Source organism: Gossypium hirsutum, chromosome D08 (assembly GCF_007990345.1).
Source record: "Gossypium hirsutum isolate 1008001.06 chromosome D08, Gossypium_hirsutum_v2.1, whole genome shotgun sequence".
NCBI lineage: Eukaryota > Viridiplantae > Streptophyta > Magnoliopsida > Malvales > Malvaceae > Gossypium > Gossypium hirsutum.
In genome coordinates, this window is record NC_053444.1 from 61,697,430 (window position 1) to 61,720,502 (window position 23,073).

At 33.8% G+C, this 23,073-nt stretch overlaps 5 protein-coding genes and 1 pseudogene across 5 annotated transcripts; 1 reads left to right on the forward strand and 5 right to left on the reverse strand.

The window, feature by feature from the left end:
* The first annotated feature begins 440 nt into the window (after positions 1-440).
* Positions 441-2,764, forward strand: LOC121219916 (uncharacterized). The gene is made up of 3 exons (XM_041098675.1): positions 441-728; positions 897-2,392; positions 2,496-2,764. The coding sequence occupies exon 2, from the start codon at positions 1,035-1,037 to the stop codon at positions 1,602-1,604; it is 570 nt and encodes a 189-aa protein (XP_040954609.1). The 5' UTR covers positions 441-728; positions 897-1,034; the 3' UTR covers positions 1,605-2,392; positions 2,496-2,764.
* Positions 2,765-4,904: 2,140 nt separating this feature from the next.
* On the reverse strand, positions 4,905-6,769 carry LOC121219917 (non-specific lipid transfer protein GPI-anchored 5). Its single transcript, XM_041098676.1, has 3 exons — positions 6,259-6,769; positions 5,864-5,917; positions 4,905-5,324 (listed from the first exon to the last, which is right to left on the reverse strand). Exons 1-3 carry the CDS (start codon positions 6,587-6,589, stop codon positions 5,188-5,190), a joined length of 522 nt encoding a protein of 173 aa, XP_040954610.1. The 5' UTR covers positions 6,590-6,769; the 3' UTR covers positions 4,905-5,187.
* A 738-nt stretch (positions 6,770-7,507) lies between these two features.
* LOC121219919 (pentatricopeptide repeat-containing protein At4g33990-like) lies at positions 7,508-11,395 on the reverse strand (annotated as a pseudogene).
* On the reverse strand, positions 9,772-11,251 carry LOC121220372 (fatty-acid-binding protein 1). Its single transcript, XM_041100068.1, has 3 exons — positions 10,962-11,251; positions 10,420-10,511; positions 9,772-9,833 (listed from the first exon to the last, which is right to left on the reverse strand). Exons 1-3 carry the CDS (start codon positions 11,249-11,251, stop codon positions 9,772-9,774), a joined length of 444 nt encoding a protein of 147 aa, XP_040956002.1.
* A 1,296-nt stretch (positions 11,396-12,691) lies between the features above and the next one.
* On the reverse strand, positions 12,692-15,569 carry LOC121219918 (anamorsin homolog). The gene is made up of 8 exons (XM_041098677.1): positions 15,427-15,569; positions 14,983-15,127; positions 14,508-14,671; positions 14,344-14,433; positions 13,529-13,691; positions 13,284-13,420; positions 13,116-13,190; positions 12,692-12,948 (listed from the first exon to the last, which is right to left on the reverse strand). The coding sequence occupies exons 1-8, from the start codon at positions 15,427-15,429 to the stop codon at positions 12,910-12,912; spliced, it is 816 nt and encodes a 271-aa protein (XP_040954611.1). The 5' UTR covers positions 15,430-15,569; the 3' UTR covers positions 12,692-12,909.
* Positions 15,570-21,878: 6,309 nt separating this feature from the next.
* Positions 21,879-23,073, reverse strand: LOC121219920 (germin-like protein subfamily 2 member 1). Its single transcript, XM_041098678.1, has 2 exons — positions 22,745-23,073; positions 21,879-22,553 (listed from the first exon to the last, which is right to left on the reverse strand). The coding sequence occupies exons 1-2, from the start codon at positions 22,851-22,853 to the stop codon at positions 22,009-22,011; spliced, it is 654 nt and encodes a 217-aa protein (XP_040954612.1). The 5' UTR covers positions 22,854-23,073; the 3' UTR covers positions 21,879-22,008.

Here is a 23,073-nt window from a genome sequence, read left to right on the forward strand (position 1 = left end):
TACACTTTACCCTCTTAAATTTTGAGTATTTACTCTTGGTCAACAAAATTTTTCTCACTTTTGCGATTTAATCCTTTCTTGAATTAATAGATCATACTATACTTTCCAATGTTGCATTAACTCAAAATTTCCATTTTTGTCACTTTATTTCTTTATTTTACTATACCTACTTTCTTATTGTAATAATTTTTAGGGTATTACAATAGTAATTTTTGGAATATTACACACTTTATGATTGACTATAAGAAATTTTTTTTAACTTCAGTAAAAAAATGGACTAAAAAATATAAGGAACACATACTTTATGTACCAAATTGAGGCAAAAAAATTTAGATACAAAATAGGAAAACGGTTATACTTTAGGGGTCGAATCGCAAATTAAACCTAAAAAATACAGTAAACGAAGTACATTAAGAAACAATATAAAAATACAACTGTGAGGAAGTCACATCAGATTCGTGGGATTCTGTTTCCATTTCCTTTCTCTCTGTTTTTATCTCTCTTACACCCTCTTCAAGGTCTCTCATTTTCATGGCGGAACCCAAAAATTAAACCCAAAAATTTTCCCCAAAAGAATTCCATAAATCCAAAATCGAAAGAAAAAAAACCCCCAAGTAAAACCCATCGTTTAAAGAAGGAAGAACTCTTAGTCTTCAGATCCTAACAAATATCATATCACTTCATTCTTACTATTTCTCGAAGTGCATACTTTTTCCTTTTTTCCCCAGGTAGTTTCCTCACTTTCCCAAGTTCCTTAATTTAGGGTTCAATGTTTTTTTTCCTTTTGGTTTTGGGTACTGTTTGATGATTTTGATTTAAGAAGAGTAATGGTTTTTTGTATTATTAACCTGATTATTTTTTTTCCTTTGAATGTTGTTGGATCTACGATGGCGAAGGTCTGGGGTTTACACGGCTTCGTTTCGGGTATGATCTTTGGTTGTCTCAAAGTTGTCACCTTTAGGGTTTAGTGGATTTAGAAGTTGGGTTATCATAAGACTGAGTTGAATCATTGAATCAGTGGAAAGGGGGTTAATATGGAGACTCTTGTTGTGGTGGTTGATCATAGGAACCAGTACTGTAATAGGGTGAAGTCACATGGGCTAGCTAGGTTTGGGTCTTCTTCTTCACCATCTACAAATTTCAATGGGATTAATTGTAGGGCTTTTGAATCTGGAGCAGGATTACTCCCAACCCCGTTTAAGTATAGTTCTATCCCTATAACCAAACAGCCATCAAAAACTACCCGGAAAAGCTCTGCCATTCCTATCAATAGCAACAACAGAACCCCTAGAAATGATAAGTCTTTTGATGAGATCTCTGGTGATGGTTTTATGTACTCGGAGCTTTGGGCCGGACCTGCCTATTCCAATTCGCCACCACCGAGCTCTTTGCCTATACCCAAATTCTCACTTTGCTCGAAGAGGTCCATGTCCCTTGATTTGCCTGCCGCTGTCCCTGTTGTTGATCTTCACCCGACTGCTAAGTCAGCACCCGCATCTCCTACTGGGGAACTTGACCCTTCTGTTATGGAACTTTTTCTTAGTGTAGATTCTGCGACTAAAACTTTACGTCGCATTCTCAATCTCGACAACACCGATGACTGAAAAAGAGCAAAGAGTGTTTGTAAATAAGTTGTTAGCAAATTTTGAGTTAGTTTTAGATTGTATATATAGATTGAATAAGTTGGTTGGTGATATGGGTCAAAGATGGCAAAATTGGCAATGGTAGGGACAATCTCCAGGTTTTGCTTTATGAACCAATCCTTTGCTAGAATATGGTGCTGGTTATAACTTTTCGTTAACAAGATGCCTTCAAGGTATATGTATTTTGTGACTTTTGTAAGCTTGGGGTGGAATGGAAGATGACTCGAGCCATACGGGAAGCTGTAAGAAGCTTTACACTAGAATCAAAGTTTCTTCTTTTAGCATCAGATACTATGTATATATATAATGTTTGCAGAATCTCTAGTAAATTGCTTTCTCTTAGGCTTTTCTCCTTGTGTTCCTTGATCCCCAATCAGTGTCTGTTATTTCTAAAAGCCAAACTTTGATTTAGCCTCACTTAGTTTGCCTATATGGTCTTTGCTTGTAAACTCTTTTTCCTTTGTCCGTCATTGCCTGAATTGGCTGCTTAACAATCAAATATCCTCAAAAATACTCTTTTTCTTTCATTTAGTAATGATTTCTCTCCTCACCATCTTTTTCTGTTTTTTAAAAGGAAAAAGTGGGTTGGGGGAGGGGGGGAAGTAAAGCCAGTTATATTTCTGTATTTGAAGCTTGTATCATTGTCGCCATGCCAATGCTAGTCTCGATTGTCCAATGGGTGTTAGTGATCTGTAGTGTTCATAAAGTCCTTTCTTGGAGATTGTTGACAATGCCAAGCTACTTACAAGGTATTTCTTTTATAAGAAATTTAGTTTTTTAGGTTATTTATGTTAGTTTAAGAAAAACCTTTGCTAACTTTTGCTAACTATATGATCTATATATTTTTTTCAGAGGTAAGTATTACAGGAGGCATTTGTTAAAGTGGATCTCTTCCTGCTAGATATGTATAATCTTTTAAGGCAAGTCTTTGTAGGAACCATATCAGTGTGTTTTCGATTCAATGAATTTTCTGTAAGCAGTAGCTTTATGTTGTTTTGGACACCATGTTGATGATGAAAGTGCAAATATATGTTCATTTGTTTACTGGTAATATCGAGGGTATCAATTACTGGAACGTTAAATGTTCAGAGTGCAAATACAAGTTCTTTTTGGCCCTGAAACAAGTGGCATTCTATTTGATGATCTAATTGTTCAAGCATGTACCATATTTACATTGTTCAAGTACCCAAAATTTATCTAAAGCACAAGCAATTTTGAAGAACACTGCAGCCATGATCTTTACATTCAAAACGCAGCAGGGAAACATGGCACGACACGTTAAGCCCATCGATGTATTATAGATTTATATATGACCAGATGAGTTCAGTTGTAAAACTCGCCATCATCATGACTCCCTTGCTTTTCCACCGGATTGGACTAGGCCGAAACGGGCAAGGTGCCTGACCTTCGAGGAAAAGACAGAACTAACTGAAGTGTCACCTCAGAGGATAATAAATCTGGCATAGAGGTAAAGATCAAAGGGGTATGTACATAGACAGGTCCCTCCGCTGAGCCAACCTGGGCCTCGACGGCGCCAAATGGAGGAGGAGAAATTTCCTATTAAAAAGATGGCTAATAGCCTAATACCCAACATTGCTTCAGCTTTGGATACAATTCATATTTAAGCCAGCAAAAGGAAAGGGGATTCATTAATTTCGAAATTAGATCGAAATTCCAAGCAATTTGCCAATATGTATCTGTTAAAAGAATGGGTTAGTAGAGAAAAATATATAAAAAGGCTCCAATTCTAAAGCTCAGGAAAAAAAGGACTACCTGAAAGTGAAAGCCAAGAGAGGAAGACTAATGACAGCGTTTAATTTGCCTGATAAGAGAAGAATTATGCGACTGAAAGGGATTGTCCCAGCTAGCTGTTTCGGGCCCTGAAACGAGCTCACCTCCCCATCGACTCTTCCCGCCAAAACCGCTGAGACCGCCGTGTCAAGTGGCGGTTTCAGACTCAGACACGGGCGCACCTCCCAACCAACACGACACCCACTGACACTTCCTGCCAAAACCCCCTTCTTCTACTGCTGCAACCGCCGAGTAAGATGGCGGTTTCAGACCCCGACACGGGCGCACCTGCCAACCACCACAAACACCCATCGACTCTTCCCGCAAAACCCAACACTCCCCTCAATGTAAACCAAAAGACCCAAATGCCATCTTCATTTATTTTTCATCGAAATTTTAGTTTCTTATTAAAAAGAAGAAGAAAAAAAATGATATAATATTTATCAACAATTTTGGGTTCTTTTTCTGGTAAGTCATTTTATTTTAGTTTAAAATTTTTTTACGGTATTTTTTGTTATTAAATTTTATCTATTTATGAAATATGATCTAATATTTTTTGTAAAATAATTTAAGTTTCTTTGTTTTCAATATATAAAACAATTATTGTTATTATTTTTAGATAATTATGCATGTTGGATTTATTTTATTTTATTTAGATGATTATGCATATTTATTAATATTATTGTTGAATTACTTAATTATCTTTTTGGTTTTAAATTATAATAATAATTATTAATATTAATTAAATGACATAATTTTTCATTTGCAATTACGGAACACTATATATTTTGATAATGTTTTTCCACAATAGCATCGCGTGTCAATTATATATTGATTTCATGTGAATGATGTAAAATTTGTTTCTAAATTCCATCATATAAACTTTATCATTGAGATAAATTGTGGTGTTGTCTAAATTAATTCCATAAAAATAAATTTAAGGGTCTGTCTGATTGAAGGAATTGATTTTCTGAAAAATCATTTCCAATTTTTCCAGCGTTTGATTAGCGGAAAACATTTTCCATTTGGAAAATGAACTCCAAAACAAGGGAAAATGGGTTACATTTTAGGGAAAATGTCTTACCCTTTCAATTTCCGTAAGACATTTTCCGTGCTCAACTCTCTATCGCCTCCTTCATTCCTTCCTTCATTTCCGGTAGAAAATTGCTTCTATTTATCGATTTTCCAGTAACTTGTTTTTTTAATTATTCAATACTTGTTTTTTTAACACAATTACAAATAATTTATTTGGTATTAATTTTTTTCCAATTTATAACGATTAATATTGTGTCTTAATAATTGAGTATTATTATAAATAAATCATTGCAATATATGTAAAAATAATTTAAAATATAAAAATTTATTAATATATATCAATATATGTAAAAACAATTTTTTCCAAAAATATTTCTAGGAAATCTGTCAAACAGCCGAAAATATTTTACATAGATTCAATCAAACACCAGAAAATATTTTCCAGTAAATCATTTTACAGAAAAGTAAAATATTTTCCCGAAATTATTTTACGGAAAATATTTTACTGGCAATCAAACAGACCTAAGATTTTAAATTTACTCTGATACACCATTTACTTTTAATATGAAGAAAAATAAAGGGAAAAAAAAACCAATACAATATCCCCCCCCCCCAAATGCTCCCAATAATTTAATATTCACATTCACAACCAACAACAAAAAATAAAAAAAACCTGTAATCCCTATGTATCTATTCTAATGGCAGCAGATAGGGTTGCTTAGATATCGGCGACAAAGCTCGAAGCCCTCCACGACGCGATGAAAAGCACGAAATACAGAAGCGGAACCGACAGCTTGGCGGAGTTCGCGGCGGATGTGCCGTCGTCGGTCGTGGGAACCGTCTTAGAACCACTGCCTGGTATATAAAGAATAATCAAGTAGCTAACAATGATAAAAACTCGGTATAATTCTGGTTTTAGTCCTTTTTATTATATTCAACTTTGATTCCAAAAAGCTCAAGCCTATTATGCTTTATTGTTCAAAATAATAATAAATTTTATTTAAATTTAATTACAAAATATTAATATTAATATAAATATAAAATTATTTATTTAAATTTAATTATAAAAATATTAATATTAATATTAATATAATTTTATATTTATATTTTAAATTATTTCTAAAGAGTAAAATAGGCTAAGTTGGGTCAGTTCCAAATTAAAAAACATAAACTTAAATCTAGCTTAAAAAGGATGGAGTCACCCAACCCATAAACATTTTTACTTAAACTCATTTTTTAAAAAAGAAAAATTCACTTTAAAGACAAAAATATAAATTTGGACATATTAATAGCATTATAAAAATAGAAAGATTAAATATCAAAATTTAACATAATAAAAGGATTAAAACCAAAATTAAACCTAAAAGAACTCTCTTCTAAGTTCTAAGTTGTACCTGAAGGAGAATTTGAATCTGGTGTTCCTGATGGAGACCCAGAGGGAGAAGAAGCTGTGGATGAACATATAAAATAAATTAATCTAAATTTGGAAAGGTTTAATAATAAGGCTTAAACGTAAAATTGGCCCTCAAGCTTAAACGCAAGATTTTTTAATCAAATGCAGTACTTAAACTATCAATTTCGTCTCACTTTATCTCAAAACACAATACCAACCACTAAAAACATGACACTGACATATTCTTATTGGACATCATACACTTTTTTGGATAAAATAATTTAAGTACATTTTTTACTAAAAAAAATAATTCAGGTGCCTAAATGTAAAAGGAAGTATAATTTGGGGTCAATTATAGTGATTGAAAAGATATTTTAATTTGGGGTTAATTTTTACCATTGCATCGGCTAGTAGGGGGAGTTTCAACATTGCAAGCAGTAGGGAGAGCCATTGCTTGAGTCTGATTAACATTGATACCTAACGACGAGCCACCGCCGTTAAGGACTTGGCAAAGACACTGAGGCTGCGACCTCACGACGTTGGCAAGCTGAGAGCAACACGAAGACGAGGGGGTCGACGAGTTCCCTAGTATGTAATCCAAGCATGGAGACATACTAGTCAGCACATTGGTGCAACTTGATTGTGCCAATGCTCCTTTCCATAGACACATTGCAATCATTAAGGTTGCTACAATTATTGTTGCTCCATTCATGGTTTTGGCGGCCATTGATTTTGCTTTTTGGGGTTTTGATCTCTTAGAGAATTTTTAAGACTTGGATGTTGAAAAGGAGGGTTCGATTGAATGTTGGGAAATGGCAAAGGGTTTGGTTTATAAAAGGGAAAGTTGGGACACAAAAAAAGGTCAATATGGGTTTATTTAGTTGACCTACTTTTCCTACTGTATAACAGATTCTTTCGTATGAACCCCCAAAATATATATATTAAAAGGTTCTTTGGTGAACAACCCCCAACTCTGGGAGATTAGAAAATGAGTTTTAAATAATGAATAATTTAGAAATTAATAAATTTTCTCAATTTAGTTCGTAGCTTGGATTTTATTAAGGTATAATAACTTGACACTCTAAAGATTGTGTCATACTATTATTTTTTTTTTTGTATTTTTTAGATTCTATATAATTTTATTAAAAAAATTAGTAATGATATGATATAATCTCATAGCACCACATCATCACACTTTAACGGATCATGAATCAAATTAAAATTTTTTACCAAATTTCAAAATTAATGTGAACCAAAAAATTTCAAGATTTAAATTATAAAAAAAACTACCAAATTTAAAGATTAAATGTTGTTATCCCTTTAATTTAAATTTTAGTTGAAACTAAGATTAATTTAGTTGAGACAAAACATGAATAAATAATGTAATGGTAAGTACAAATGTTGGTGCTGTCTTTGGGATAAAGGACCTAATAATAAATATACATTTTTTAAAATGGAAAGTTAGACCTGGAATCCACCAAACTTTCATATGAAATTCTAAAGTATTGAAACCATATTTTGTAATTTGTAGTTTTTACAAGTATTGAACAGATGAAATCATTATCTTCTTGTTCTTCGAAAAAATTCACTGTTACATTCGCATGCAGTCATAAATAGATGATAGATATGCTTCCTGAATAATTAATTATAAATATATAAAATCAAATCAATCCAATGGTCACAGTGCAACTCGTGCCGGAAGTATGGTTTAATGATAATCAATCCAAGTTTCGGCTCAACTGCTTTAGCTTTATAGAGTGTACTCCGTTCTTCTTGTTTCTCGGATTCATGTTTACCAATAGTCACCGCAAGAGCAAACCCCATCTTTGAAATGATGAAACCGGTTGGAATCCCGTACGATAATCTCTCTCTCGGTGATGCTAGATATGTACTTGGTTGCGTTGTGGCAATCACCGCAAACGCTCAGGTTCTTGAATATTCGAATAGGAGTTTTAGGAGGGGTGCTGATAATCCCGAATGCAATCGCCAATCTCTCGCTGTGACTCATAAGGATATGCTCCTTCTCGTCTTCTTCGACATCCAACAAAACGAAACTGTAGTCTGGAACATAGCCTAGAACTTTCATTTTAGCATTCAAATTCCCCAACTCCTTGTATATCTCCTCGCATTTCAGATGGCTTTGATTTCCGGTATAAAAGACATCAACCTTGTTATTCGCCTCGATCGAGCTCCATCCAGGAGTTTTCCTCAATCCCATATCTCTGGCTAGTGTTCTTACTTTATCTACTCCTTCCCATTTCCCAATATTCACATAAATGTTGGACATCCGTGAATTCCGTCACAAGATATTATGGCATTCCAGGGGACAGAAGTCATTTTCGGTACTTCATAGAACAAGGACATAGCATCATCTAATTTCCCACATTTCCCATACATGTCGATGAGGCAGGTTCCGAAAAAAATATCCAAATAGAGCGATGACTTAACCAACTGTCCGTGAACCCACATCCCTTGTCGCAAGGCGCCTATATTGGAATAAGCGGGTAAAATGCTGACCCAAGTCGCTTGATTCGGTGCTACTTCCTTTTGCATCATGTCAAATACTTCGATTGCCTCGCTTGCCAAACCATTTTGAGTGTAACCGGTGATTAAAGTGTTCCAAGATACCATGTCTTTAACCGGAAGGGCTTCAAGAACTGCACGTGCAGAACTCACATCACCAAGTTTACTGTACATGTCCACCACTGAATTTCCGGAGATGACATCTTTCAGAATCCAACCTCTCCTCGTTACAAATCCATGGACGGACTTACCACTCCGAGAATCACCTAATTGAGCAACGATAGATGATAGACTCACCAGTGTCAGGTAATCAGGACTAATTCCAGTTAGTTGCATGTCGTAGAATAAAGCTAGCGCCCTGTTTGGATCATCATTCTGCTCATAAGCAGCAATTATCGAGTTCCAAGAGACCATATCCCTGACTACCATGTTATCAAAAACCTTCTGCGCATTTGCAAACTTACCAAATTTCGCGTACATGTTAATCAAAGCATTAGATACGAACAAATCATACTCCAGCCCACGTTTTATAGAATATACTTGAATCGACATTCCATTTAAAATATCGTTTAACTGTGCACAAATAGGAAGAATGCTAACTATAGTAACCGGATCCATCAGTACCCCTTCCGATCTCATCTCATTCAAAACATCTAATGCCTCCGCAGCATTGCTGTTTTGACAGTATCCGGAAATCATTGCATTCCAAGAACCCATATCTCGTACTGGCATATCATCAAATAATTTACGAGCGTTGCCTAAAGCTCTGAATCGGGTATACATGTGAACCAAGGAAGCGGTGACAAAGACATCCCATTCAAAGCCCAGTTTTAGTACCAAGCAATGTATCCTCATCCCATCGAGTGGATTTTTACAAGCTTTTAGCACGGGAGCAAAAGTGTAGAAATCAGGTCGAAGACCAGAGGTCAAGAAAAACTTAAAGAAACAATCTACAGCTTCCCGAAAATGACCCGTGCGAACATAAGCAGAAACCATTGAATTCCAGGTATAAACATCTTTGTTGGGTATCTGATCAAATGTGCGGCGCGAGAACGAGACATCGCCAAGGTAGGCATAAACGTTAACAAGTTTGGCAGAAAAAAAGATGCTTCGAGCTTTCCCCGCAACAACAACAAGGGCATGGAGGAGCTTGGCAAGGTGCAACCGGTTGCAGGATTTGAATAGACGATCGAAATGGATCCCCTTGTCACCATCTTCATCTGATGTGCGTTGAAGAGCATTCACGGATGTCGAAAACAAGGTGCAACGAGCTTGAAACAACGGCAAACTTTCGGATATATGCCTTCTTCTGTAGGCGGACACCAATCTGAGTAAAATAGATAATGCATAAGGCATACTGCAAATAAAGGAGATGGTAACTAACTCTCAGAAGCGGTGATAGCGGTGATAGTGGCTGCTCTCCATACTTCCTATTTCTTTTCCATCAACTACACCATTTTTCAAAATGAAAAAAAAAAATTAGGGGTATAATAATATAATGTAAAACAAATTATTGAGTCAAGCAACACATAGTAGTTTCCAATCATGCTGTGAATGTTCGAGTGTCATATACAAGTATGCGTTCAAGCAAGGGTATGTTTAATTTTTTTCAAATTCTTCACATTTAGGGTCATAAACCCATAAATGCATCGGACTCCGGTACTTTAAGAAAAATGAAAAATCGAAGATTCATAACAGTTGTGTAAAAGAGAACAGAGGGAATGGGTTAAAAAGGCCCGAGTGTGAGTGTTGAATACAAGTAAAGGTCTGACATAAGCATGTCAATTTTTTCCCCAAGTTTTTTCGTGGGCTATATCCCCACTTCACACCATAAATGTGTGAGGCGCAGTATTTGATATTTCAACAAAAATGAAGAAATGGAGATTCGTAGGCATTGTGTAAGGAAAAACAGAAGGAAGAATGGACACTTGATGCAAATACCAGATGAATTAATCTCCAGTGAATGCAAGAAAATTGGAAAAAGGTAGCTTCTTATGTCTAATTTAAAGATAAAACATGCAAAGAACAACTTACTTATTGTCTTAACTACATAGCCTGGCTCCTTTGAGAGCTCTACCAAAGATCCCCTTGGTAGTTTATACTCATCTTTGAATTGAGAAGTGAACCTGCAATCGAGCCATACAAGACACCGAGCTAACATTTTTGAAACAGAAACTAGGACAAGGAACAAGATTCAAAACAGATGGAAAACAAAAATTTTGAAGAAATGAGATGATGTTAGTGCAATGCTGTGGTGTTCAACTTCAGAAATTTAACAAAGCTGTTAAATTAACATATGAATTTCACGTTTTGAACCAAAACCGAAATATCCCAATCACTAGGTAGATGTTGATAGTTGAATTTTCCCCTTCTTTGTGTAAATCAAAGATATCTCAAGCCACATTAGACTCCAAACTAATCTCTTTCAAGTTAGAAGTGAATAAGGTAAAGCCCTCTCAACCAACAAGTGCACTTCTCGAGGTTTGAACTTATTTTCTTACTCCTATGGAATGGCGGTGAGGCGGCTACCACCTCAACCAATTAGTAAAATGTTGACAGTTAAAAGCATAGTTTACCTTTGAAGTAGTTCTTTATTATCTGATCCACTAAAATTTTGGAGTCTGCTTCCGACTGATTCTTCGTAAGCGCTTCGTATGGATTTGATACTCAATTTGCTGTAGACGATTTGAAGTCTAACAGTCATGGATATATCAGCTTCCATAAGATCATTATTAAAATCTTTACTGTTTTTAAGTTCAAAAGCAGATAAATTCCCATATTTCTCACTCAAAAACTTTTTTGCATCATCCCCATTAGCATAAACACCTCCAAAGAACACCAAATTACCCACATGTAGAAACTGCATTTTCCACCCTTAAAAAGTGTTTTGCTTTGGTAGCTCAATCTATATTCTACATTTAGTTTTTTTTTCTCTCGTATAAGACCCTCTACCCGTATTGAATTCCGATAAAATCCAAAGTAGAGCCAGACCGGACCTCTAAAACGGGAGACAAAGCTCTCCTAGAACTGATTTATCATATTAAATTTAAGCACTTTTTTTTCATTTATTTTTTTTAATAAATGACTATTTGTAGAGTAGAAGGTATCACGTGATGTGCACGTGGACCTGGTATTTAGACTATAGGCTCACATTTCTATTCTATATATAAAAATATAATATAGTTCTTTAATATATAATAAAAATTAAAAAAAAAACCTTCAAAAACATTTTTCGATAAAAACTTAAAACATGTTCACGTGTATATTTATGTATACAAGAATAGGTTTGCACTTTACTTCCCCTTACAGATCTTTCGCTCAAATAAGGGTGTAAGTGGGCAGGTTTTGCAATATCCCGCCCCACTTCATACCTAATTGGATGGGAATGGATATAAGTTTTACGGGTGGTAGAGTGGGAATGGGAACAAAAATTAGACCCACTGTGTGTGGTAGGACAGGCGTGAGTATGACTTTTTATCCACCGTGGGTGATAAGATAGACGTGAGTATGAATTTTTACTTGACTCATCCCCACCTATTCTGCATCATCCATGCCCGCCTCGCATAATATAATAAGTATATTTAAAATTTTAATTTTGATAATAGTACACAACTCACATTCACAACTATTTAACTTTACTCGATATGTGATACAAAAGTAACAAGAGTGACATGTATTGATTGATTTTTAAAATTTTTACACTTGAAGACATTTATAATGTATTTGAGACATTGTTTGTATTTGGATATTAAGTAAGAACTTTATTTTCTAAATTTTTTTAGCTCGTGTTGAAGTTATATTTTATTTACTAATTAAAGGGTCGCGGCGACTTTTATTTTTTTAATGGTGACAGTTGGAACAATGTCATATATATATGGTGGAAGTACATAGGTGAGATATTTCATACTTCTTTCATAAAAAATTTTGGTTTATATTTATTTATCTGATACTTATAAATATATTATATTAAATGGGTCACGGGCGGGTATGGTAAAGATTAGGTGAGTCTGGGACCCACGTGGGTGATGGGGAGGGGATGGTTTTAATCTTGTGGGTTGCAGAGCACGGATAGGGATGAAAATTCTTGGCAAGGATGGGTGCGGGGAGCACTCTGCACCCGCCCCGCCCAATTGCCATCCCTACGCACAAATAACACAAAATTTGAACAAAACAGCAACCCAAAGCATAAAAACAACAATTTAATGAAAAAACTATAGAACACCGACCTCTCATTAATATAAAAAAATACGAATATGATACACATAATTACATGTATAGACATAATCACAGAAAATTCCCATACCAATAAAAAGGAACAGTACTTTTTTATTGGCAAAATACATATATTGTAGCAGTTTAGAAGTAGTCGAAATGAACGCTTACATACATCTAGATTTTGGAACCGAATTAGTAAACTAAAGATCTGCAAATGATGGATAAAATGCAATAAAAAGAACTCGACAAACCTGTTTTGATGTATCTAAAAACCTAAAATTTTGGCCAAAAGAACCATCTGTTTCGAGTTCAAATGTCGGCTGCAAGAAAGTTACCTGATAGAGATACCTGGATAAAGAGTTCATTTCTATTGTCATATTTGTTCAAAGATATAATGCTAAAAGATGTGGTGATGTACTACAAGAGTATGGTGTCCCAAACGTTACTGAAAGTGATAGGGTCTACATACAAGAATTCATACCCGAAGCAGAGGGAAAAGAAATGAGGAAACATACCTTCTCGCCAAGCTTGAATGGTGGAAGACCCTTATACGGGCATGTACTGCAACGAAATGCGTCACCTAGTCCGCACTGTTCATGATACCTCAAAATGTAAAAAAGTATTAGTCCACACTCTGTTGTTTCAAAGTGTGAGGAAAAGCATAGGAGTATTAACAATCATACATTGCCACAAGCTGATTGAGGGTTGTTTATTTGATCCATAGTCAGTTCCAGCTTCTGCACTTTCTCCTCCTGTTCGGCCCTTCCGCACGTGCAGTTCTTGCAGGCTTTCCTTGTGCTTCCTACTTCACAATCACCAACTGAAGAAACAATCGTTTTAAATTATGTTATATATAGTAGCCTAAAACTTTCCACATAAAAGATGAAAAACCAATAATCATGTATCTTGTCAAGTCTAGCCATCATACCTGGTGGTAATTGCGGTTTCTTCAAATCCTCTTCAGTTAAGAGGGAATCTTCATCAATGAGATCTGAATTGTCATCCATCTGAATTTTCAATGGGTTTTTCACGGTCTTCTTTTTAATAGCAAAAGAAGATCCAAGCTTCCAAGATGGCTTCTTAGCCTTAACCTAAATGGGGCAATGATTTCTGTAGTTATCTTTATAAAATCCTCAGCAAAAGGAATATAAGGCATAACTGGACATGAACGATAGAATTAATATCAAGCCTTATTTCAATAGCATAATGTATGATACATGGATGAAGGAAAGGGGAGGGGTAAGGCAGGGGCCTTGCGCCCCCCCCCCCCCCCGCAAAAAAAAAAGAAGAAAAACTGTGCTCTTAGGCCCTGAAAATTTATAAAACTTTAAGAAAATAATGGTAAAATTATAATTTGGCCCCCAAAAAATGACAATTTTGATTTAATCCTTCTAAAAACTATAAAGATGTATGTTTCGTTCCTGGCAAGATATGACCTAACACAGCATCCCTCCACGCATGTCAAAAGTAGGGAGAAGAACAAACATAGTAATATAATACTACAACGATTTAATTAGAATTCAGCAGAATTTCTTTTATGACGAAGTAGGGATTTTAACCCAGCTCAAGAACACTAGGCAATACATGCACCAATTGGAAGGGTTAAGCTTAATGAACTTTGCAGCCATCTACAACAGTAGATGCTTCGTCGTTATATTATTTAAGATAAAAGCCAGCAAAGCAAAATTAAATTTACCAGGCTAAACAGAAATATTCAACAAAAGCAGTAAAAAAGAAACTCACCCCAAAAGACTGAGCAACTGATTTTAGGTGAAAACGCTTTCCGTCTAAAAATCCTGCCAATAGTAACTTGTGCTCGATAGCAGACATTGCCTGCAAGAAACACTAGTAAGTTGTTGTCTTATTGCAACTTAAGCCCATCAAAGTCACAAACCACGAATTTTTACCGTATCAGCCTCCTTTGTACCGGACTGCAACCCATAAACCACCAACGATCCACCAGGTACCAAAACTCTAAAGATTTCAGCATACAGCTCATCAAAAGGAAATTCAACTGACCTAGAGATGTAAATGACCAAGTCTACATTGTATGATTCGAGCGGCAACCGAGCTGAGCAAACCCCCAATAACAAAACATACATCCAAACATCAGTAATTACTAATGAAGTTATCAAATAAAAGGGGTTAAAAAACAAATTAAACAACAAACATATTGTAGTAAAAACAATTCAATCGAGAACAACGGAAATATGATGGTTGATTTTGTTACTTAACTTTCCCTTCATAGTAGTATCATAGATTCTATCTAGTCATAATACATAAATAAAGTCAAAAAATTTACTAAATTCGTATCGTATTTTAGCACATTTTATCTATATCATATCAAATTCAAAATTTACAAAATTATTAGTAAAGAAATACCTAAAGAAGAAGCTTGCAAGATAATTTGAGGGTCGAAGCGTTTGGGGTTTTCATTCTCAAACTCCCAATATGCATTTAAAGCAGTAACAGCGTAACTTGTATCATCCGTAATCGCCAATACAGAGCTCCACTCCGATTTCGAATCCTATAAAGAGGGGGAAATAGTTCAAATTAAGCGGAAAAAAATACAGCAAAAAAATCGTCAAAAAAATGTTATGCAGTCCACAACTTCGATCTTAAAAAGAAAAGAACAGTTCCGAACAAGGAAGACGAGCAATTAACAAATTAAACAATTAACAAATTAAATAACGTAACTTTTCACGAACAAAGAGACTTCAAGCGAAAAAAGTAAGGATGGAAATTTTAAAACACACACACACACACACACAAAAAAAAGCAGATCAATCATTAAGCAAAATCGAAGAAACAAAAAATGATACTCACCATGTCGATCAAGGTTCAAAATTTTTAAAAATAATTAATAAAAATCCTAGAGAATTTGCTTATAGAATTTTCGGCGGCTATTTTGGCTTAATTTTACTTTTTATATTTGCAAGGCAGAAAATAAGAAGGAAAAAGGCGGGCCGACGGCTGGTTGGTTTTTGAATTGGGCCTTTATCTAAATGTATACTTAGTTCCCAAAAGCCACACTAGCACAGACCATTTTAATTTGGGTAAACTACCTAGTTGGTCACTCAACTTTTCAGGAGCTTTCATTTTGGCTACCAAAAATGAAATTCTTGCAATTTCATCACCCAATTTTAAGGATGCTTTCATTTTAGTCACTCAATCATTATATTTCTAGTGGTGGTTAACTGTACACAACACATTATGTTTATACTTTCATTTTGTCACCCAACTTCAATGTCTCTTTCATTTTGGTCACCCAATTTTTTTTTAATTGTTGATTGGGTGACAAAAATGAAAGTGTAAACATGAGGTAGCGTGTACAGTCAACCGCAATTAGAGAATTAATGCTTGGGTGACTAAAATGAAAATACTTTAAATTTGGATGCCAAAATTACAAGAATTTTATTTTGGTCACCCAAAATGAAAGCGCCCTAGAAGTTGGTTGAGTAACTAGGTAGTTTACTCTTTTAAATTTTTAGAAAGGGGTAAAATAATTCTTGACCCCTGAACTTGGCAACTAGATCTACTTTGGTAAATGTACTTTTTTTGTCCACTTTGGTCCTTAAACTTGGTAACTAGATCTATTTTGGTTATTGAACTCAAATTTTGTCAACATGTGATGATGTGACTAGTGTTACTGGAACAGAACTGGATTGAAAAAATCGAGAACTAAATGAATATAATGGTTCAAAAAAAAGGGTTGAACCTATTGACTAGAAAATTGTTTGAAATTGGTAAAAATTAAAAATTGAGAAAAAATTGACAATTGAACAAGTTGAATTGGTTTAATAATTTTTTTTTAGATTTTTATGAATTTTTAATTATTTATTTAATAATTGTTGGTCTAACGATCGAACTAGTTGAATTGAAAACTAATAGTTGACATGTTCAACCACAAAAGGAGTTCATGGATCAGGTTAGGTCGAGTTCGGGTTCGGGTTCGGGTTGAACCTAAATATAATATTAGCACACTTTATACTTGCCTAAGCCCAGCCTAACCTGAAATACAAGCCTAAAAAATTTTGTGCAAACTCACCTATATTTGTAAATGGTCAACCTAAGCTTATTTTAGACTCGTCCATATTATTTTAAAAATAAAATATATATTTTGTTATCTTAATTTAATAGTTAATAATTTTATATATTTTTATTTGTTACATATTTTATGTAGTCATCTTAACATTTTTTAATGGTTACATTGTAGGAATATTATATATTTAGTATAGATTTATTTTTTATGTGTTACAAATTACATAGTATATAAAAATAACATAATATAAAGCATTACAAACTTAAAAAATAGGTCAAGCTTGAGCCTTGAATGTTCAAGCCCACTCCCAACCATATTTTAATGGGCCTAATTTTTAGCCCAAACCCATTTTTCGAGCTTAATATTTTTACCCAAACCCTCTCAAATTTCGAGCGAGCCTTCGAGCCTGAATGGGTAGTTCGATCTGTGAATAGGTCTATCAACCACCTGTCTGATTATTAAAATACTGAAAATGACACTCTAAGGTTGTACCACATCATTACTTGAAAATTAAAAAAATATCTCAGAGTGCTACATCATTAGCTTCTATATTTTTCAAGTTTAGGGACCAAAATGGATTTAGTTGTCAAGTTCAATTGTCAAAGTGGACCAAAAAAATACAAATGCCAAAATGAACCTAGTTGCCAAGTTCGAGGGCTAAAAATCATATTATCCCTTTTAAAAATAAGTAGTTACTTTACTAATAAATAAAAATATATCTATTGCATTTTTACAAATTACTAACACCGTTATTAATGTAACACTATTTTACATTTCCTAATTATATACATGAACAATTATATTTATCAAATATAAAATGCTAATGAGGCATTGGTTGTGTTAGTGAGTTTGAGGCTCTAAAACTTTGAGTGTTCGAGTTTCACCTTATATAAATCATGTGTAAGCTTCATTTATATTTATTAGGACTTAAATCCCAACTTGTGTAGGTCTTGTCTAGAATTATTTTGATCTAAGTTATGTTGAGTCTTATTATTTGCAAAGATTATTTTTATTTGTAATCATTTGGATGTATTGTATCTATAATTGTCAATCAGTATTGTTGATACTGACAACTGACTTGGATGAGATAGCTATAGATATGATTGGTCGATTCACCCTAAACGGTGAAAAGTCGTCTATGAAGGAAGAAGAAGGACAAAGAGAGTGAAGAGAAGGTTGGTTAGTAAGGAGGGAGATAGATGAAATCTAATGTTGTCAATTACTCGTTTTTCAAGAATGAGAAGGGTTTTATATGGGTAGCCTAATGGAGCCCGTGGTGATCCTTTAGTGGTTGGCGATCCTTTCATGAGCCTTAGATAGGGGACGACGTGATATTATAATATGTGTAAGCGATGGGTAATAACTATCCTGTTAATATGATGACTTTCTTATTAATGTGCAACTTTTTATTCCCTAGGTCCTGAGTGAATAGTGCTTTCAATAGGAGTCAAGGCCCTTATTGTTCGACGAAGGTGATTAGTGGCGAATGTGACATGTGTAACACGTATGGTTGTACATATACTCTTTCTCAAATAAAAAAACATAAAAACAATTTGATGAAATGTAATTAATTGAATCAAAGTCAAAATTTTATTTATATAATTACAATAATCAAAATTCAAATATCACATTTTACATATTTAACTTTATTGTTTAAGTAGGGTAGCATTTTAAAATTAATTGTGATTTAATATTTGATTACAGAGAGGGGAAATTAGGAGGAGAGTTAACCATCATAGAAGCGAGCATAAGCATTTTTATCAGTGCTGTTAACCGCCTTTTGTTTATAGTTTCTTTACACGCTTTCCAATGAATAATATGTTTCTTCCGTATTTATTTTTAGGCTTTCATGAACTTTTCATCATGGAAGTAACGTTTCTCCATTAAAGTTTTCTTACGATAGTTTTGTCTGCTTTTATGGAACAGTTATGTTTGCTTTTATAGCACGGTAGTTTGGGTTTCTGTATGGTTTTTTTTATTTTCTGAGCGTTTGGGAGAAAAAGGGTAAAATCGCGGTTTGACGATTTATTCAGTGGTTACGGTGGCGATTTTGGTAGTGCTATCCATAGAGGATGGGGAATTTGACGTGTGGCATATCGATTCTGGCGAGGTGGTGGAGGAAATCAGGCAATGGGTTGTAGGAGTAGCCTTGTCGTTAAACGCTGTGGTGGGTTGAGTGGACTTCAAATCGCCGAGGATGTTGCCACTATATCAATGAGTGGATACGGGCTGAATGCTATCGTATTGGAGCAGAACGAGGGCAGATTGGGGGTGAAGAGATGGTGGTGGACCTTGCTAGAGTCGGGGTCTCTCATCATTCATTTGTCACAGGAGAAATGTGGTATCAATAGAGCTCTGTACGTATCAATGTGAAAATGTTAGTTTGCACAAGGGGCAACTCAAACAACGGTTGGATGCGCATGGATCTTCCCTTTCGCAGGATGTTAGTTAGAGAAGGGGACCCCGGTCGTTCTTTTATTGTAAAAGATGAACGAAAAAAAAATATCCACAGAGGTGATGTGGTAGATGGGTCAGGCCTGAGGGTGATGGTGGTGGGAGACGGAGGATTAGAATGGATCTCAACTGTCAGGATGCTTACCATTGGTTGGTTTACTGTCGGATGCTTCTGTCACCGTTTGCAACTAGCAACGGATGTGGACAGAGGTGAATTTAGGAGCTTTTTAGTTTCTTGGTATTCTAGTTTTTAGATGAGCAAAGTTCAAGTGTGGCTAGAACCTATGCTTTTCTTTTGACGTTTTCTTTTTAAGTGCTAAGGTTTGTATTTTATTTGGCTGTTTTTAATTTTAATTCTCATTTGTAAAACGTTGTCATATTGCTTCAATAAAGATGTCTAGCCTTTGTTAAAAAAATTTTAATTATATGTATTCTTTTATAACTTCAATGAGAAACTAATTAAATAATATTAAATTATTTATTCATACACATCAATTAAAATTAAATGAAGTCATACGAGGTACATACTAAATAATAAAATATTTACAATAATCATTTAAAGATGTAATGAACACGAATCCTACTTGGTGGTTTAGGAAAGTTCACCCATAGATGATAGAACTTATCCGGGTTTGAGCTTTTAGGGGTGAATATTTAATTAAATCAATTCGAATCGAGTGAAAAAATTTTGAGTTGATGAATCCTATTGTATTATCTATTTAAAAAATTTCTGAATCAAGTCGAGTGAAATGAAATTCGAGATGAATCGAATCAAGTGAAATTATTCAATTTAAATTTTAAAAATTAAACATGTAAAATTAAAATAGTGTTACAATATAGCTAATGTCATGTTAGAGCACATAAATTTGAAATTACATAAATTTAAAATCTCTTTCAAAAAAAGATAAGATACTTTAGTATGATAAATATAAATTAGTAATTTACTTGTTTAGGTCCTTAAAATTATTGTTTTAGATTTTTTTTAATTTTAACTTTTTATATATTCTTTAAAATTTTTAATTTTATATTTTATAAAAAAATATGAAATTTTGGATTTTTATAAATATTTTGAATTGTAAAAATTATTTTAAATTTTTTGAAAATTATTTTGATATTTGTTCTAATTTAGGACTAATTTGCTTATTTTCGAAATTGACAGCTACTAAAGGAGTATTTACATCAACATGTTATTTGAGTTATTCGAATTATTCAAGTTATTTGAATTCTAAAATTCAACTTGACTCGAACTCGAAAAATCATATTAATTATTTGAGTTGACTCGAGAAACCAAATAATTCTATTCGATGAACTGAATTTTTTTTTTCAATTTTTTCAAGTTGAATTGAGTTCTGCTCACCCGTACATTTATTGCACACTTTGGCACTCATTTAATTAAGCATTTTTGGGGAAATTATCTTTGATGTAAAGTGAGAATATTGAGAGAATGAATGAATGTAACAATTGAAGACAACAATGAAGTTGCAAAAGTAGATTGTGTAATGCCCATAAAATTATGATACTTTAGCATGACATTAATTTCATTATAGGTTCTTATTATATTTACTCTCTTTTATACAATATTTAGTACTACCAATAATACCTCCTCAACCCTTAAATAGGAGAATGATGCGCTTTAATGCATTCAAACTCACGTCTTCTTACACTAACAACAACGTCAATGCAAATCTCTAATTTATTAGTATTTAATATCTAAAAAATTAGTTGTTGAAGCCAGATAAGTGTTATTAACAAATAAAACAAAGCATGTAATTTATATATAATCACATTTTTTTGACACACCGTTTATTTCTTAAGCAAAAACATATAATAATATATGCTACTCCCTTTATAAATTATACCAACTAAAATGTCACATTTATTGCAATAATTTATAACAACATTTTCATAATTGTGAATTACATATACGAAATAATTGTAAATCGCGTTAAATAATTCAATTAATATTAAATTTCCTTAATTAATATATTACCTTTGCATATTATTTCAATTAACATTCCATATTTCAACAACTAATTCCATTTATCTCATTTAATTTATTTAAATTATATTTAATAAAAAAATTATTGATTATAATAGTATATGTTACTCTTTTTCATCAACTAAAATGTAATATTTATTGCAATAATGCATCATGGTTTGTTTACAATTAGATCCGTTCAAGGGTCGGCCGGCCTACTCGAAAAGTGGGAGGGTTTGTGTAAAAACATAGGTCCATAAGCAAAAAATAAGACCCATTTAGAAAACGAGTCAAGTCTCGGGTAAGACTTTTTTTGCTCAAGCTTGGCCTGGCCCGACCCAAATATGAAAAAAAAACTACAGCTTCTTTTTCTGTTCTTTTATTGTTTTTTTATTATTTTGTTGTTATTTTCTTATTTTTTCACTATTTTGCTACCATTTCACAATTATGTTGCTACTATTTTGTTGTTATTATTTGGATATTATATAACTCTTATTTTATTGTTAATTTTATTACTATTTTAGAGGTATTTGCATGTTAAGTTACACATATCTTAGTGTTATTTAAGTATATATATATTTTAAAAAATTTATTTTAATGTTTTTAGTATTTTTGATGTATTATATTTTTAAAAAAATTATATAAAAAAAGTAATGCGGGCGAGCTAGGGCTTTAGGCATTTTATCTGGGCTAGGCTTGGACAAAATTTGAGGCCTATCTATTGAGTCGGGCCTAAAATTTTATTTGAGCCCGGTCCGATCATGGACACCTTTATTTGCAATCAAATCAAGTCAAATAAATCCATTTATAACAACATTTTCTTAGTTATTAAAAAAGAAAAGAAAACAAAATTTGTAGTATGAAATATAAACACAACTTTGTGTTCCTTGTTTAATTTTCTAGCATTGGCAACAGATATAAAGCTTAAGTTAATCTATTTTTTAGGTTTCAGTTTCAACTTGATTTTCTCAACTTCGCTGGTATTAATTTGGAACGCTTTGCTCAATACATCATTAAGAATTGTTGGCGAGGCTGCAAATAGAGTGGCAGCGATGGATTGTGTTCCTGGGAATTGGCTATTGAAGGCAGTAACAACAGCAGCAGGCGTCCACCCAATGTTTTTCTGGAAATGCACCAATCCTTTAGGGAACACAAATATTTCACCCTTTTTAATCACCTTTGATATCAACTTGTTGGATGTAGTTAAGAAGCCAACTTCTAGTTCACCTTCCAAAACAAACACTATCTCTGTTGCTCGTGGGTGGGTGTGGGGAGGGTTGACCCCACCAGGGGCATAATCAATGCGAGACATGGAGACGCCAAGGGTGTTGAGACCTGGAATTTTTTCCACATTAGCCGCTGTGACAAGCGACCCCACAGTGTTGTTTGGGATACTTGGTTGGGCGAATCCAGCAAAGAAGAAGTCATCTGCTCCTATAGTTTTGGGGTTCTTGCAAGGGAACCCATTCATTTTCACTCCTATTTACATTGACACATTATATCATTATGTAAACAAGTATTTAACAAAAACACAGAGCTAATGTCGTATCCAAAAGCCCGCTGCCTATATGTTTTTTAGATTACAAGTAAATAATAAGCTAATTATTATGGTGAGAGTCTAAAAGAAATTATATATATACAAGAGCATATTAGCGCATAGTTGACAATACCTGAAGAAAGATCGGCAACACATATATCTTGAAGCAAGTCTGGATCAGCATGGGAGGAACCAAACACTAAAGCAAAAGTTATGAGAAAAATAGATCGAAAAGCCCCCATGTTTATTGTTATTGTTATTGTTGTTGTGGCTAATGTAATAAAACAAAGGAATAAATAAGAGAACGGAAAGGACAATGAATTAGAAAGAGTTAATGTTGAATGTTGTTGTTATTGTTGTTGTGGTTGTGGTTAATGTAATAAAACAAAGGGATAAATAAGAGAATAGAAAGGACAATGAATTAGAAAGAGTTAAGGAAGGAGATAATTAGAAGACTAATGG

What these genes read in the sequence shown, in the direction of transcription:
- LOC121219920 (XM_041098678.1), bottom strand. Translation starts at nt 22,853, where the DNA reads ATGGGGGCTTTTCGATCTATTTTTCTCATAACTTTTGCTTTAGTGTTT. An exon ending in TGTTGCCGATCTTTCTTCAG is followed by an intron (nt 22,554 to 22,744) that starts GTATTGTCAACT and finishes CAATGTAAATAG; the next exon opens with GAGTGAAAATGAATGGGTTC.
- LOC121219918 (XM_041098677.1), bottom strand. An exon ending in GTACAAAGGAGGCTGATACG is followed by an intron (nt 14,434 to 14,507) that starts GTAAAAATTCGT and finishes TGTTTCTTGCAG; the next exon opens with GCAATGTCTGCTATCGAGCA. An exon ending in CATTCAAGCTTGGCGAGAAG is followed by an intron (nt 12,949 to 13,115) that starts GTATGTTTCCTC and finishes CTCTTTATCCAG; the next exon opens with GTATCTCTATCAGGTAACTT.
- LOC121219917 (XM_041098676.1), bottom strand. Translation starts at nt 6,589, where the DNA reads ATGGCCGCCAAAACCATGAATGGAGCAACAATAATTGTAGCAACCTTA. An exon ending in CCCTACTAGCCGATGCAATG is followed by an intron (nt 5,918 to 6,258) that starts GTAAAAATTAAC and finishes GTTCATCCACAG; the next exon opens with CTTCTTCTCCCTCTGGGTCT. An exon ending in AGATTCAAATTCTCCTTCAG is followed by an intron (nt 5,325 to 5,863) that starts GTACAACTTAGA and finishes TTTATATACCAG; the next exon opens with GCAGTGGTTCTAAGACGGTT.
- LOC121220372 (XM_041100068.1), bottom strand. Translation starts at nt 11,251, where the DNA reads ATGCAGTTTCTACATGTGGGTAATTTGGTGTTCTTTGGAGGTGTTTAT. An exon ending in AATAAAGAACTACTTCAAAG is followed by an intron (nt 10,512 to 10,961) that starts GTAAACTATGCT and finishes GCTCGATTGCAG; the next exon opens with GTTCACTTCTCAATTCAAAG. An exon ending in CTATGTAGTTAAGACAATAA is followed by an intron (nt 9,834 to 10,419) that starts GTAAGTTGTTCT and finishes AAAATGGTGTAG; the next exon opens with TTGATGGAAAAGAAATAGGA.
- LOC121219916 (XM_041098675.1), top strand. Translation starts at nt 1,035, where the DNA reads ATGGAGACTCTTGTTGTGGTGGTTGATCATAGGAACCAGTACTGTAAT.